We start from the raw sequence: 13,184 nt of genomic DNA, 5'->3' as shown, positions 1-13,184 counted from the left end.
TATTTTATATGTCAACATTTATGAAACTTGGGTGAAGGGTTAATTTGTTTTAATTTTTGACCATCCTGCTCCAAGTTAAACAAAGGAGAAACAGCATGGCATGATGGAAGGAACTCTGACCTGGGAAAGTGGGAAAGCAACAAACAAATGAAGCAAAAATTTCTCTTGGCTGCTTTGTTAATTTTCTGTGTCACCCTGGGAAGGTCAGTTCACGTCTCAAGTCTCACCCTCTACATCTATGAAATGAGAGGGTTGGAATAAGGCCAAATTCTACCTCAGAATGTAGAACACAACTGCTTTTGAAAAGAAAGTTTAAGATTGCTATTCTTGGTTCACACATGAAAATGCTGTACAGTAAAAAGCATGCAGAACTTGGCAAAGACGGGTATATTTCTGATTCTCAGTAAATCAACTCATTCATTCCTTAGGTCTCCCCAAACCATTGCTTGTCCCTCAGTGTTTGTCTTTAATTTTCCTCTCCTACAGTATTAAAAAATACTAATTAGATGGTTGCTACCATGAACCAGTGGCAAATAAATTATTTGCGATAATTCTTTAAAAAGTGAAAAATCACTGAACATAGGGATGAAACTTTGAAAAATAGTCATAAGTGCTCCAGGTTGTGATTCTATTTTATATGCAATTTTCATTTATTACAGTGATTTATTGAGAGTCACAAATATATTATATATGTGGCTTTGCCAGGTCCTACACACTTTCTGTTCCTAAACATGTTCATCTGCAAAGCAAGAATTACAATTTTATTTTATTTTTTTAACTTTTATTTAATAAATATAAATTTCCAAAGTACAGCTTTTGGATTACAGTGGCTCCCCCCCCATAACTTCCCCTCCTTCCCGCAACGCTCCCATCTCCCCCTCCCTCTCCCATCCCATTTACATCAAGATGCATTTTAAATTATCTTTATATACAGAAGAGCAATTTAGTATATATTAATTAAAGATTTCAACAGTAAGAATTACAATTTTAAACAAGCCCTTTGGAGGTAGTCATGCATCAAATTTTAGAGCTCTTCTTAGCTTTAAACTAACATGGCTCTTTTTCTGTGTGACAGGTTGGAAATATAAGTCTTACATAATGTTCTACATAGGTGACCTAGATGGTCTCATTCTCTGTACTTTTTTTTAGTTTGTTTGCAAAACAGAACCTCAGTAGAAATGTGTTGAATCTTTACTTTTTCAAAGGGAGAAATAAAACTTGATAAAGTGACTTGCTCAAGGTCAGAGCTAACTAAATGTGGTTAACAGAATTTAAACCTAAGATGTCTGAATAAAGATTAAATTTTTTATTAAATTTTTTTTTTCATTTACTTAGAAGGCACAGTTGGGGGGAAGAGAGAGAGGGAGCAAGAGAGAGAGAGAGAGAGAGAGAATCTTCTATCTTCTGGTTCACTCCCCAAATGCCTGCAGCAGCCAGTGCTGGTGCAGGCTGAAACCAAGAACCCCAAACTGCATCTGGGCATCCCATGTGGATATCAGGGGCCCAAGCACTTGAGCCATCATCTTGTCCCACCCAGGATACGTTAGCAGGAAGCTGGATTGGATGTGGAGGAGCCAGGACTTGAACTAGGATCAGATATGGAATGTGAGTGTTACAAGCAGCAGCTTAACTCACTGTACCACAATTGTCTGCCCCAAGATTAATATTAATATAGTCCTCCCTGCTTATAAAGTCAGAGCTTGTTTGGGGCTTCTTGCCAAATAACAGCTCCATGAGAAGATGAACTTTGTTTTGTATACTGTTATATTCCCCACCGCAAACAGGACCGGTATAGCAAGAGTAGGCAGGGGCCTGTCTATTCCTGCTGCCGTGTCAAAGCATTTTGTACTGGATGACGTGTAAATAACAGAAGTTGAGCCCTCACAGTTCTGGAGGCTGGGACACCCAAGATCAAGGTGTCTAGCAAGGGCTTGCTCTCTGCTTTCAAGACGGCACCTTCTTGCTGTATCTTCACACGGTGGAGAGGGAAACAGGGATGAATGCCTCATCCTCTCGTGGCTTCTCTGAAGCCTCTTTGTAAGGGCACTGATTTCTTCAAGAGAGTGGAGCCTTCACTTACACACTTCCCAGAGGGAATACTGTTGCAATGGCTTGAAGTTCAAGTGAACTGAAATCACAGCAACTGTCTTCTCTCTCTCTTGATCGCGTGTCATAGAAGTCACCTTTGCCTTCTATGCGTGGACCCCTGGGAATCCAGGCCTGGACAAGGACTGTGAGAAGGAAGATAGCAATTCTCTTCTGAAGCCCTGATTGCCCAGTCCCACTTTCTGTCTTGGGATGTACGCTGCACAGAATTTACTTGCTGTCATAGTGCTAAACAAAAAATAAATCATTTCATGTGGATTAACGATTCAAAATGACGAACATCTCAGTTCTCTGCCCCCTAACATTCCTGTCTTATTACATAAGTTTATGTAACTTAGTTTTCCTGTAAACTTATTATTCATCCACTCAGTAACCTTTATGTCCCATTTACAATTTGCCTGCACTTGCTTCTTTGAATTTTAAAGCACTCTTTTCTTTGTATAAAGAGTTTTGGAAAAGGCAAGAAGACAAGTTCAAAGTCCAAGAAATAATAAAGAATATACTGTAATCATAACAACTCATTATTTGTTTTTCAGCTTGATCTTTCTGAAGGTTATTATCTGGATTTGAATATTAATGCATTGGACTCTATTTATGCAGAGGAAACCTTAAACAACAGTGTTCTTAGAGAAGGACATTAATCAGGAGGGAGAAGTGAGCCTTGTTCCTGATAATGTTTGCATAATAGCTACCCTTGAGTGGATTGCTTGACTTAAAGATAAATATTCATGCTTCCATATCCAGTACAATTGAAATTATTTGTGGTCATAATTCTGTTATATGATCTTCTACCTATTCACAAGAACTTGAAACAGGAAACTGGCAAACATAAATAATAGTGCATGTTGATGATATAGGGTAGAAGTTCAAAGAGGCTCTAATGTGGGCAATCTGGAGTCAAGGAGCTAGGAGCAGGCATAACTCTGTTTTCAGAAGGGGAAGAACAGAATCAAATTGACATGCTGAAAATGTTTATATGTGTCCCCCTCCCCACCTTTTAAAACTCTTCAGTAGCTTCTCGTTGCCTGTGGTATATAATCCTCGTGCCTTCTCTTGACATAAGGGGCTCTAGCTAGAGTGATCCCTGTGCAACCCTGTAGCATGTTGCCTGAGATGTCTCTGCACCTCAGATCTGCCAGTGTGGAGCTCTGGGCAGGCTCCTTCAGACCACGTGACTTTTTTTTTTTTTTTTTTTTTTTGGACAGTGAGAGAGAGACAGAGAGAAAGGTCTTCCTTTGCCGTTGGTTCACCCTCCAATGGCCGCCGCGGCCGCGGCCAGCGCACCGCACTGATCTGATGGCAGGAGCCAGGTACTTATCCTGGTCTCCCATGGGGTGCAGGGCCCAAGCACTTGGGCCATCCTCCACTGCACTCCCGGGCCACAGCAGAGAGCTGGCCTGGAAGAGGGGCAACCGGGGCAGAATCCGGCGCCCTGACCGGGACTAGAACCCGGTGTGCCAGCGCTGCAAGGCGGAGGATTAGCCTAGTAAGCCGCGGCGCCGGCCAGACCTCGTGACTTTTAATATCCACATCTTTGTTCATGTCCTCCTTTTATCTTGCAAAGTTTTTACAAAAGCTTCTTTGCTAATTAATTCCACTTGTTGGGACAGTTGGCTTAGACTTCATCTCTTCCAAGAAATATTCTTTGAAATCCACAGCTAGCCAGTAAGTTAAACCTATCACCGCCCCCCTCCCCGGTCTGTCCATCCTTCCTTCCATAACTTTTGTTCTGGGTAGTTTTTTCATCGTCTTGATTTTTTGCTTATGTGCTCCATAGTTTATTACATAATTGCTTCAAATCAATTAGTTCATTCTTACTTTTCACATCTTCCTTTTCCTCCTCTTCCTCTTCTTCTACCCTCCTTCCCTCTCTCTTTTTGCTGTTCAACTTTGAGACATGGTTAATGTGGTCTTGAAAAAATAGGCCATGCTGTGGTTTTGAACTTCTCTGAGTTCCAAGGCTTTGCATTAACGGCTCTGTAATGCAATTTTTTGTAACTTTAATGCTTTCCTAATATGGATAGTCCCCTTCAACCAAGAGAATATCCTGTCATATAAAGATGCACACTGACGTGTTCCCACACTTGTGTGATTATTAATGCTTCCTCCAGCCTCTCTTCCCTGACTTCTGATGTGGGGTTCATGTCTTGGGCTTAACCACATCCCCTGGCACCATGTGTACTTCTCATCTGATGGGTGCTTTATTGATAGATAAATGTCCAACTTCACATGCCAACTTCACCCTATTGGAAGACTTTTTCTTAAGCATTCATGTGTCTTTTTCATGTTCTCATATGTAGTCATGGAAGTGCTGAGAACTGCCCCTTCTGTTTATATGACATATCTATGTATATAGCCCTTTTAAACTTTTATCCTCACTACAGAGAGGTGAACAGTACGGCTGTTAACCTCATTTGCAAATAAGAATATTGGCTCAAATATATTGAATAATTTCCCAGATTTATGTATTTAGTAAATTACAAATATTAGAGTTTGACCCTCTGGGAGTCTGGTGTAGTGAGTGCATCCCACATCAGAGTGCCTAGTTTTCTTCAGTACCCAACTCCTGCTTCTTCCTAATGCAAAGCCCCAGAGGTAGCAGTTATGGCTCAAATAATTGGCTTCCTGCCATCCACATGGGAGACCTGGATTCAGTTCCCATCTCCCAGCTTTGAGCACTGCCCCCCAACTCCAGCAATGGCTGTTGGAGGCATTTGAATATTGAACCAACGAATGGGAATTCTTTTTCTCCATCTTAAGAAGACAAATTAGATCCCAGTTCAGCGCTGTTTCCGCAGCATTGCAATCCTGACAACAGTACTGTATTTCACCTTCCTCTGGTCTCACAGAGCCTAGTACTGGACCCAGGAGCCTGTGTTACGGTGCTGATCGGCCACTACTGGCTCTGTGCTCCAGTAGTCAAACCCCTGTGTCCTCTTTTGTAAAACAAAGACTGAGATGTATGTTTTCAGAGGTTCTTTTCACACATAACATGGTATTCATTCCATTTCTGTTACCCTCATCTCTCTCTCCTTCTTGTTCCTTTTATCTCCTTGCTTTCTTCTTAGCCAGTTTCCTGCTGTGTGCAAAGTGTTATGCTAGGATCCCCAGGGAGAAGAAGAGCAAACTGCTCTAGATTGCTATGAAGAGGAATCCACCCCTACCTCCTCTTTCAGTTCTCTCTGTTGCTCCATCCTTCTCTTCCTCCTGCATCCTCTGCCGCCCACAATGAAGTTGCTCTCCTCATTTCTGTAAGTTTTCAAGACTTCTGCTTGGTCAAAGGGAAGGTGCTCAGTCCTGCACCAGTGAGTGAGTTTCACATATCTGTGGATCCTTACATCTGCTCACCTGTACTCACAAGTGCTCAATAGAAAAGTCTTGATGGTTTTGTTGAGTGACAACTAGGGGATTCATGTACTTTGATGCATGATATTGCATTTCGGCTGATGCTAAATGAGAGACTGCTCAAATAAGAAGAATAAAATACCATGTTGCAAAATAAATTTACATTATTATTCTCCTAAAACTATGTGACTCTAAAGACTTGAAATAATCTAATTTTTTGAGTAATTTCAGAACTGCCACATTGATTCTCCTAAAAGGACCATTTCTATCCTGATGCAAATCTGAGGGTACATCAGAAAATTTGTGGAAAATTAGAAGTAAAAGATAAGGTGGTTTTGGTATAGATAGTGTTGAAATCCATCTACCTTTTTATCACAATATGAATTATCTTAAAAAAGATTTAGTTATTTTAAAGTCAGAGTTATAAGGAGAAGAGAGACACAGAGAGAGAAAGAAAGGTGGGGGGAGGGAGAGTGGGAGGGAGAGAGAGAGATCTTTCATCTTCTGGTTCATTCCCCAAATGGCTACAATAGTTGGGGCTGGGCAAGGCTGAAGCCAGGGTCTGGGAGCCAAGAGCCAGGAACTTCTTCTGGGTCTCCCCGGTGGGTGGCAAGGTTCCAAGCACTTGGGCATGTTCTGCTACTTTCCCAGATGCATTAGCAGAGAACTGGATCAGAAGTGGAGCAGTTAGGACTTGAACCAGTACCCACATGGGATACTGGCATTGCAGGTACTGGCTTAACCCACTGCACCATGGTGCCATCCCCAACGACATGCATTTTCCATCACTTTTTTGAGACCACTTATATAACTGGATTTTTAAGATTTTATGAACCCAGTTACATTGATGTTTTAATTTCATGTTCCGTGAACTTTAAAACATATGTTTGTGTGTGTGTGTGTGTTTGTGTGAGGGAGAGAGAGAGAGAGAGAGAGAGGGAAAAAGAGAGAGAGAGCACTCATCCCTATCTACTAGTTCACTCCCCAAATGTCTACAACAGCTGGGGCTGGGCCCTGAGCCAAACCCAGGAGCCAGGAACTAAATCCAGGTCTCCCATGTGTGTTGCAGGGACTCAACCACTTGGGCCATCATTGTTGCCTCCCAGGGACTGCACTAGCAGAAAGCTCAGGTCAGGAGCCAGGGGTCCAACCCAGGCATTCTGATGTGGAATGTGAGCAAGCTAACTACTAAGCAAAACATCCACTTCCTCCAAAAAATAAAAATTAAGTGCATATAATTCCTTTTAAGAATCATAATTGTCATTGGAAGCTCATATATTCTTTTTCCCATTTAACAATGTTATTTTCTCGTTCTATGTCTACACTCCACATAACAAGCATAAATAAGTGGATACTTATGTTCTTTCTCCCAAGGCTACATGTTTTTTCTAAATAATTTTAAGTTACCTAAGATCTTCAGGTATCTTTCCATAAGAGTCATCAATGAATTTGATGCCAAACACATGGTTATTTTCCCCAGAAAATAATTTAAATATTTTTTTCTCTTCACCGTGTCTATTCCACTTACTATTCATAGCACTGGGCATTTATTTATCATTACAAAACACACAGAGAGAAAGACTGTTTATTTCTTGAACCCTAAGAGAGCCGAGTAGGAGGACTGGATCGGAAAGAGTAAGCACGTTCATGGTGAGCCCCTGCTCTACACCAGCAACTGGACAGTCACTGGACTTCACAGATGCCTCTGGCCACCCCTCAGGGTTCACTCTCGTTCTTTCACCAACATGAACATGTTGACTGAGAAGGGTTAAATGGTTTGCCCAATGTCCCAGTACTTGTCAGAGATAAGATTTGAACCCAATCTGTGTGACTCCAAATTCTATGTTCTTTCTGCTTACCAGGGCTAGAGGAGGGCTGACGTAGAGTCCACAGTGATTTATGGGATGAATATTAAGGTAGAGAGGTACCCAGGAGAGGGCCCAAGTCAGTTTGACCAAGATTTAACCTTTGGCATGCTTCTTACTCCCTAGTTTCTGCCCCAGACCTAGACTACTTCACTAAAATGTGGATCCAACCCTTCTAACATTCTAATGACAGGGTCTTCTACTAATGGGGCATCTCTCTTTTGTCTTTCACAGCAATTTTGCAGGCAGTAGTAGCTGGTGATCTTATGAAGGTAAGATATCCTCCTAACCAAATTTTGGTGATTCTTTACGAACTTCAAAGCAACGTCATTCCTCACCAGATTTTCATGACTGTTTATCATCTATTCTCCACCTGCCCATCTTTGCTGAGTAGGAGGAGGAAGGATGCTCTTCAGAACTGATCAGAGAGGGACAGGGGAGCGTCACAGCATCTCTGTTTTCTAATAGCAAATTGGTTGTGCTGAGCACCAAGGCATTTGCCTGAATTAGTTAAAATTCACCACTTAGCCGCAAGATGCAGTGTGCACCTTTCACAGAATTTCTGCTCACCAGAAGAATTTAAAGATTTCCTTTTGGATAGGTATTGAAACCAAGTCATCCGTAAAACACCCACAGTGCCCTCTCCAGCCAGAACTTATATCTTCCATTACTGTAGTTCTGTATTTTGGGGATTATAGTTGACCAAAAGAAAGATACTCTGTGTGATCCATTTTGGACACTTCAATTTGTGCTTTTATTTTCTGGTGAATAGCTAAGAGGGAGAGTAGTAGTCACCACTACTTCAAGAGTGAGTGTAAATTCAGAAGTCAGACTGCCTGGGTTCAGATCTTGACTCTGCCATTCTCTATCTGTGTGATTTTGTGTAATTATTGTATTCTCTCTGTGTTTCAGTTTCTACATCTGTAAGTTGGGATATAATAGGACCTGTCTTTGGTTTGTCATGGGAATCGAATGTAAAAATTACATATAAAGCTTTTTAAGACTGGTTTTACTACATAGAAGAGGTTTTTAAAATGTTGACTATTTTATCAATATTATTATAATGCTTGTGGGAGGTTTATTATTATAACAGCTAAATACGATGGAAATACAAATATTTCTTATGCAACATAGACTATGTGGATTCTAAAACCATATTTGGCCTTATTTCAATTTCAAGCATTGGGACTTAGGATTGCCCAAAAGTGCCCCGATGGCCCCCGTGACATTGATCTGCTCTGTAATAGAGGCAGCTGCCGGGGCTCTGCCTTACTCTTGAGCCTACATATTAAGATACCACTGCACGTTGAGAAACCAAAAGCCTTACAAGAAAGCTAGTTACTCTTACCCTTGTACACACCTTTTTTTTTTTTTTTTTTGAAGCACACCTATGGATAAACTGAGAAACACCTGTGCTGCTTTTTAAATGAGTTACTCATATAAAGCAAATAGTGAGAAGTTTGCAAATGTCTTGATCCACTGCTGTCTTTAGGTACATAATCCTGAAAATGGCTCAGTGCCACTGTCTGGATTACAGAATGGGAGTTGTTCCCTAGAAGAGGGAAGTGTTCTTTAAGCAATATGCATTTGAGTTCAGTGCCACTTTCCAGTGTCGTGTTAAAGGAATACCATCCTGGGCTCCCTGCAAAGCTTTGCATTAGGGTCTATGGGAAATAAAGGCGTGACTAAGGCTGTTGCTTGCCAAAAGGTTTGCAAAGCACTGTGTGCTTGAAACTTTTCCACTTTATTTCCTATAGACTTTTAGGTTAGGCAACCAATTTCCCATGACCTTGATTTTATTACCATACATTTTTGTACTTAGTAGAGAATTATTTGAAGTATGAGAAGTGACTATATCTAGCTAGTTGTCTAATAATGTTCTCCATTTTAATAATTTCCTAAATAGCTAAGAAATGACTTAACAACACTTTATTTTCTGAAAAATGAAATATCAGGGTCTTAGGGTTTTCCTTTTTCAGTCGTTTTCTTTGTTGCATTCTTTTCTTTCTCTTCCTTTCTGTTTTTCTTCTCCCTTTCTCTTCTCCATTTTTCTCTCCTGCATAAGAAACATGATACAAATTTAACATTGAGTATTTGTGTATGTGTGTGTGTGTGTTAGAGAGAGAGAGAGAGAGAGTGTGTGTGTGTGTGTGTGTGTGTGTGTAAGCCATATACTAGAGGACAGAAGATGCCAGGAGCCACCCTGTGATGTGTGAAGGCTGAATGAATAATTCTTGAACAAACGGGCTGCATAAGATGCCCATGGATGAACTTGATGTCCAGCATCTAAAACCGCAGCACGAAGCAGGATCGAGGCTGCAGAGCTCCGTTAGGTCTGATTCAGCCTGTGTTGAATTCTTTGTGGATTTGACCACAAAGAAAGGAAGAGTCACTGCCAGACAATACCATGGAACTGAGTGGGATTCCACTTTGGATTTTTGTGGAAGACTGTTAGTTCCTTATTCCTCTCTTCCTCTGCAGTCTAGGGATGGAAGTCCCCCTAAGTTTGTTAACTCCATTCAACCACTTCTGTTGATCTGTTTCCTGGGCCATCTTCCGTGGCTTCTTTCCCATCCCTTGCATTATGCATCCCTTGAGCACCTCCAGTAACCTCATAATGACCCTCTCCATTAACTGTGCAATTCCTTTGTCCCCCATGGACTGTGTGGGGCCTTGAGGCTGGTGACTGAGCTGCATTCGTCTCTGTTTCCCTGACATCTGGTGCATGGCACTTCTTAGGGTGTATTTGAAGGAAGGCACGGCTTCTGAGTGAACCCTCTTTCACCTTAGGTTTGATTACTTATAATGTTGCAGGACCTGACCTCTTGAAAGAAAACAGTGTTACTTTTGCTTATTACCTGCTGGGTTATTTCATTCTTATTTGTCCTTAAACTACCTTTTAGGAGCTTCAGGAAGGCTCTTCTTTTCCTAACTCTGGATAACAGGGACCCATTTAGACTTTCTGTAGTGTTCACTATTTCATGAACTTTGTGTCCTTATTTAGCCACCTTATGCTCAGGCTGCAAACTTCTGCAGCTTTCCAGTCTTCTCTCCTATAGAAAATGTCACATTGTGTTGGTTTTCACTTAGCAAATCAACTCTAGGTTTGTTGGCTATGTGTGGGATGATTTACAGAAACTGTCAGGCTAAGGAAGTGGTGTGTGTGTGTGTGTGTGTGTGAGAGAGAGAGGGAGAGAGAGAGAGAGAGAGAGAGAGAGAGGGAATTTATGTGCGGGTAAATGAGAAGCAGCTTTTATATTTGATGCTTAAGTTCATTAGACATTGAAGAACAACTAAAGGACACAAGACGGAGCTTAGCTACCAGACACCAACCTATTCCTGTTTATATCTGTAATTACCTTCTTGCTTGCGAGAGAATGCTGAGCCAACCTGGGGAAACTTTTTTGCTGCTATCCAGCCCTTACTCCCTTGGGAGTCTTTTCTCAGAAGGGAAAGAAAAAAATCTCTGTGCATGTTTCATATTCCTGTGCTGTTCAATATCCCCGAGACCCTCTCCGGGGCTGGTTGAAACCTGGCCATCTATTTGTGTGATAACGCAGTCCAGGGATGCCACTTCATCTCTTTGACTTTTCTCTGTGTCCTCTGAGGCTGGAAACATTTGTGGTTTGCTACATTACCCTTCTTTTATTACCGGTGAGCAGTTATCCTTGTTCCGGATTCTGCCTGAGCTCCTTTCCGTATGTCTCTCTTTCAGCTAATAGAAAGCTATAAAAACGGAGGCAGTCTGCTAATTCAGGGACCGGACCACTGTTCACTTCTTCACTACGCAGCTAAAACCGGCAACGGGGAGATTGTGAAATATATCCTTGACCATGGTGAGTAGATACAGTAAATTTACCAAGGACCACTTATCCATGAAGTACATTGCATTTCCTAAGCTGACTTTCATGCAGGCTGTCTTCAGAATGGCAGAAATACGCTCAACTTTTACCCAACTCACCCCTGCTCATTCAAGGCAACTAAGGTCACAGACCCCTGCCCACATGTGGACCAGGTTAATGAAGACGTTAATAGCCATGATTTTTCACGTTCAGCCCTTTAAAGGCTCTCTGGGAAGAGGCAAATTAAAAAAAAATAAAGAACAAAAACAATGCAACCTGGCATAATGTGCTTTGTTTTGTAGAGCTTTTTAGTAAATTAACCAGTTGGAATCTGCTACTTAATCCATGTTTGTACTCGCTCATTCTGAGGGTTAGTAAGTATAATTTGTCCTCTTTCATTTTAATTTTTTTGCTGTTTGAATCCCTTCATCTTTACAACCCGAGTCACCATTTATTCTCTTTGTACTATGTGTCTTTCCTGGTAGCCATCCTCTCCCCCACACTGCTTCCTATCTGTGTTGCCAATTTGCTGCTAAATCATTCATACCTTCAAAGCATAAATACAGGAGATGAGCAGCAAGTCTTGACAGTTACATCAGCGTCTCATGATTTTGGTGCTTCTAGGAATAAGGGACGGGAATGAAGGGGACAAATCTGCCTGGATTGGTTGTTTCTAAGGGAGAGGGAATAGAAGGATCTAGTGCTGTTGGAACTAAGTACCTGGATATGCTGAAATCTGTCTCTGAGCCCTGATAGCAGATTGTGGCCACTCACTTTGTACCCACATTCAGGCTCTGGGTAGCAAGCATTTGAGTACATATTCAGACCATTTTTGCTTCTCTTTTTATGCAATTTACCAAATATATCTTCTTTCATTCATCCATTCATTCAACAAATATTTGTTGACTATTTCACAGTAATATCCTATTATAGACTCATATGCACTAAAATAAAAGTTGCCAGTTTTAAGCAATTGCAGACTAAATAAAAATATGATCGTGTACACAAATACATTGAAAACAGTGAGATACAGATTTTTTTGGAGGGGGAGATAAAAATAACATTACTTTAAATTTATGTTTCAAATTCTTACCATGTATATGAAATAATATATAAATGTGTACTGAAGGTATTCAATATTTGATTTGGGAATTATTAATTCATCTGATTTATCTGGAGGAATAATATCTGGAGGAATAAAATTTAGTCACTTTGAATATGAACATTGAAAAAGGAGCCAAATTAGAAAACAAGGCAGTAACAATCAGAATTTTTAAATTTCTGCACACTTTCATTTAACTGAGCTTTGAGTTAGCTATTTTATTTAGCATTTCATTTGAAGTTAGTAAAACATGCTACCAAGGTATTATATTCAAGAGATTACATCTTTCATAGAAGTGGTACTGTGGGTTATTTGTGATATACCCAAAACCCCACTGGCACCACACATTAAACTGTATTTTTATCATAGATTAAAAGAAGTAGTGAAAGCCAAAATAAATCTTTAATGTTGTTTTAAGTCCCAAAGGAAAGCCACACGTAGATAATGTAGCAACCTTTATCAAGCAAATATTATATGCCAAATCCTTACACTAAACACATCTCTTCATTTTATCTTTACAAGGACCTTGTAAGGAGGTTTTATACTGCCAGTCATATCAGTCTCCCCTTGCTTCATCTTCAGCACCGCCTCACTGTGAGGAGTTTGCCTGAATCCTTGGTCTGGCATAACAGTAGAGTGTAGAGTGGTTTGTGAACATGAAAGGCTACTGAAGCAGGATGATAGTCATTTCTTTCCTTCTTGGAAGCTGAGTTGTGGAATCCCAAACCTAACTGCCCAGAAAGCCTAGAATCATCTCCTCTTCTACTCCCTTGATCATTCTATCTCGTCCAGTTGAAAGGATTTCTTTTGGGGTAAGAAATAGGAAAGAAATACAAAAGCATTGGTGGTATAGCCTCTCTCTCTCTCTCTCTCTCTCTCTCTCTCTCTCTCTTCCTCTTTCTCTCTCTCTATTCCTCTTTCTCT

General features: G+C 40.8%; 1 protein-coding gene across 12 annotated transcripts in view; it reads left to right on the top strand.

Moving 5' to 3' along the window:
• The window catches only part of DGKI (diacylglycerol kinase iota), a 507,839-nt gene that overhangs the window by 472,891 nt on the left and 21,764 nt on the right, over nucleotides 1-13,184 (top strand). For 11 of the 12 annotated variants that reach the window (XM_051849035.3, XM_051849034.3, XM_051849033.3 and 8 more), the window contains 2 exons: nucleotides 7,551-7,588; nucleotides 11,032-11,152. In XM_051849035.3, the coding sequence (XP_051704995.3) occupies nucleotides 7,551-7,588; nucleotides 11,032-11,152 (159 nt within the window). The remainder of the gene's footprint in view (nucleotides 1-7,550; nucleotides 7,589-11,031; nucleotides 11,153-13,184) is intronic. The other variant, XR_007920530.3, reaches the window with a different exon arrangement.

This window comes from Oryctolagus cuniculus, chromosome 3, assembly GCF_051225735.1.
Source record: "Oryctolagus cuniculus isolate XC-2025 breed Fujian yellow rabbit chromosome 3, ASM5122573v1, whole genome shotgun sequence".
NCBI lineage: Eukaryota > Metazoa > Chordata > Mammalia > Lagomorpha > Leporidae > Oryctolagus > Oryctolagus cuniculus.
The sequence above is the reverse complement of the archived record's forward strand: the minus strand, read 5'-3'. Positions and strand labels throughout refer to the sequence as shown.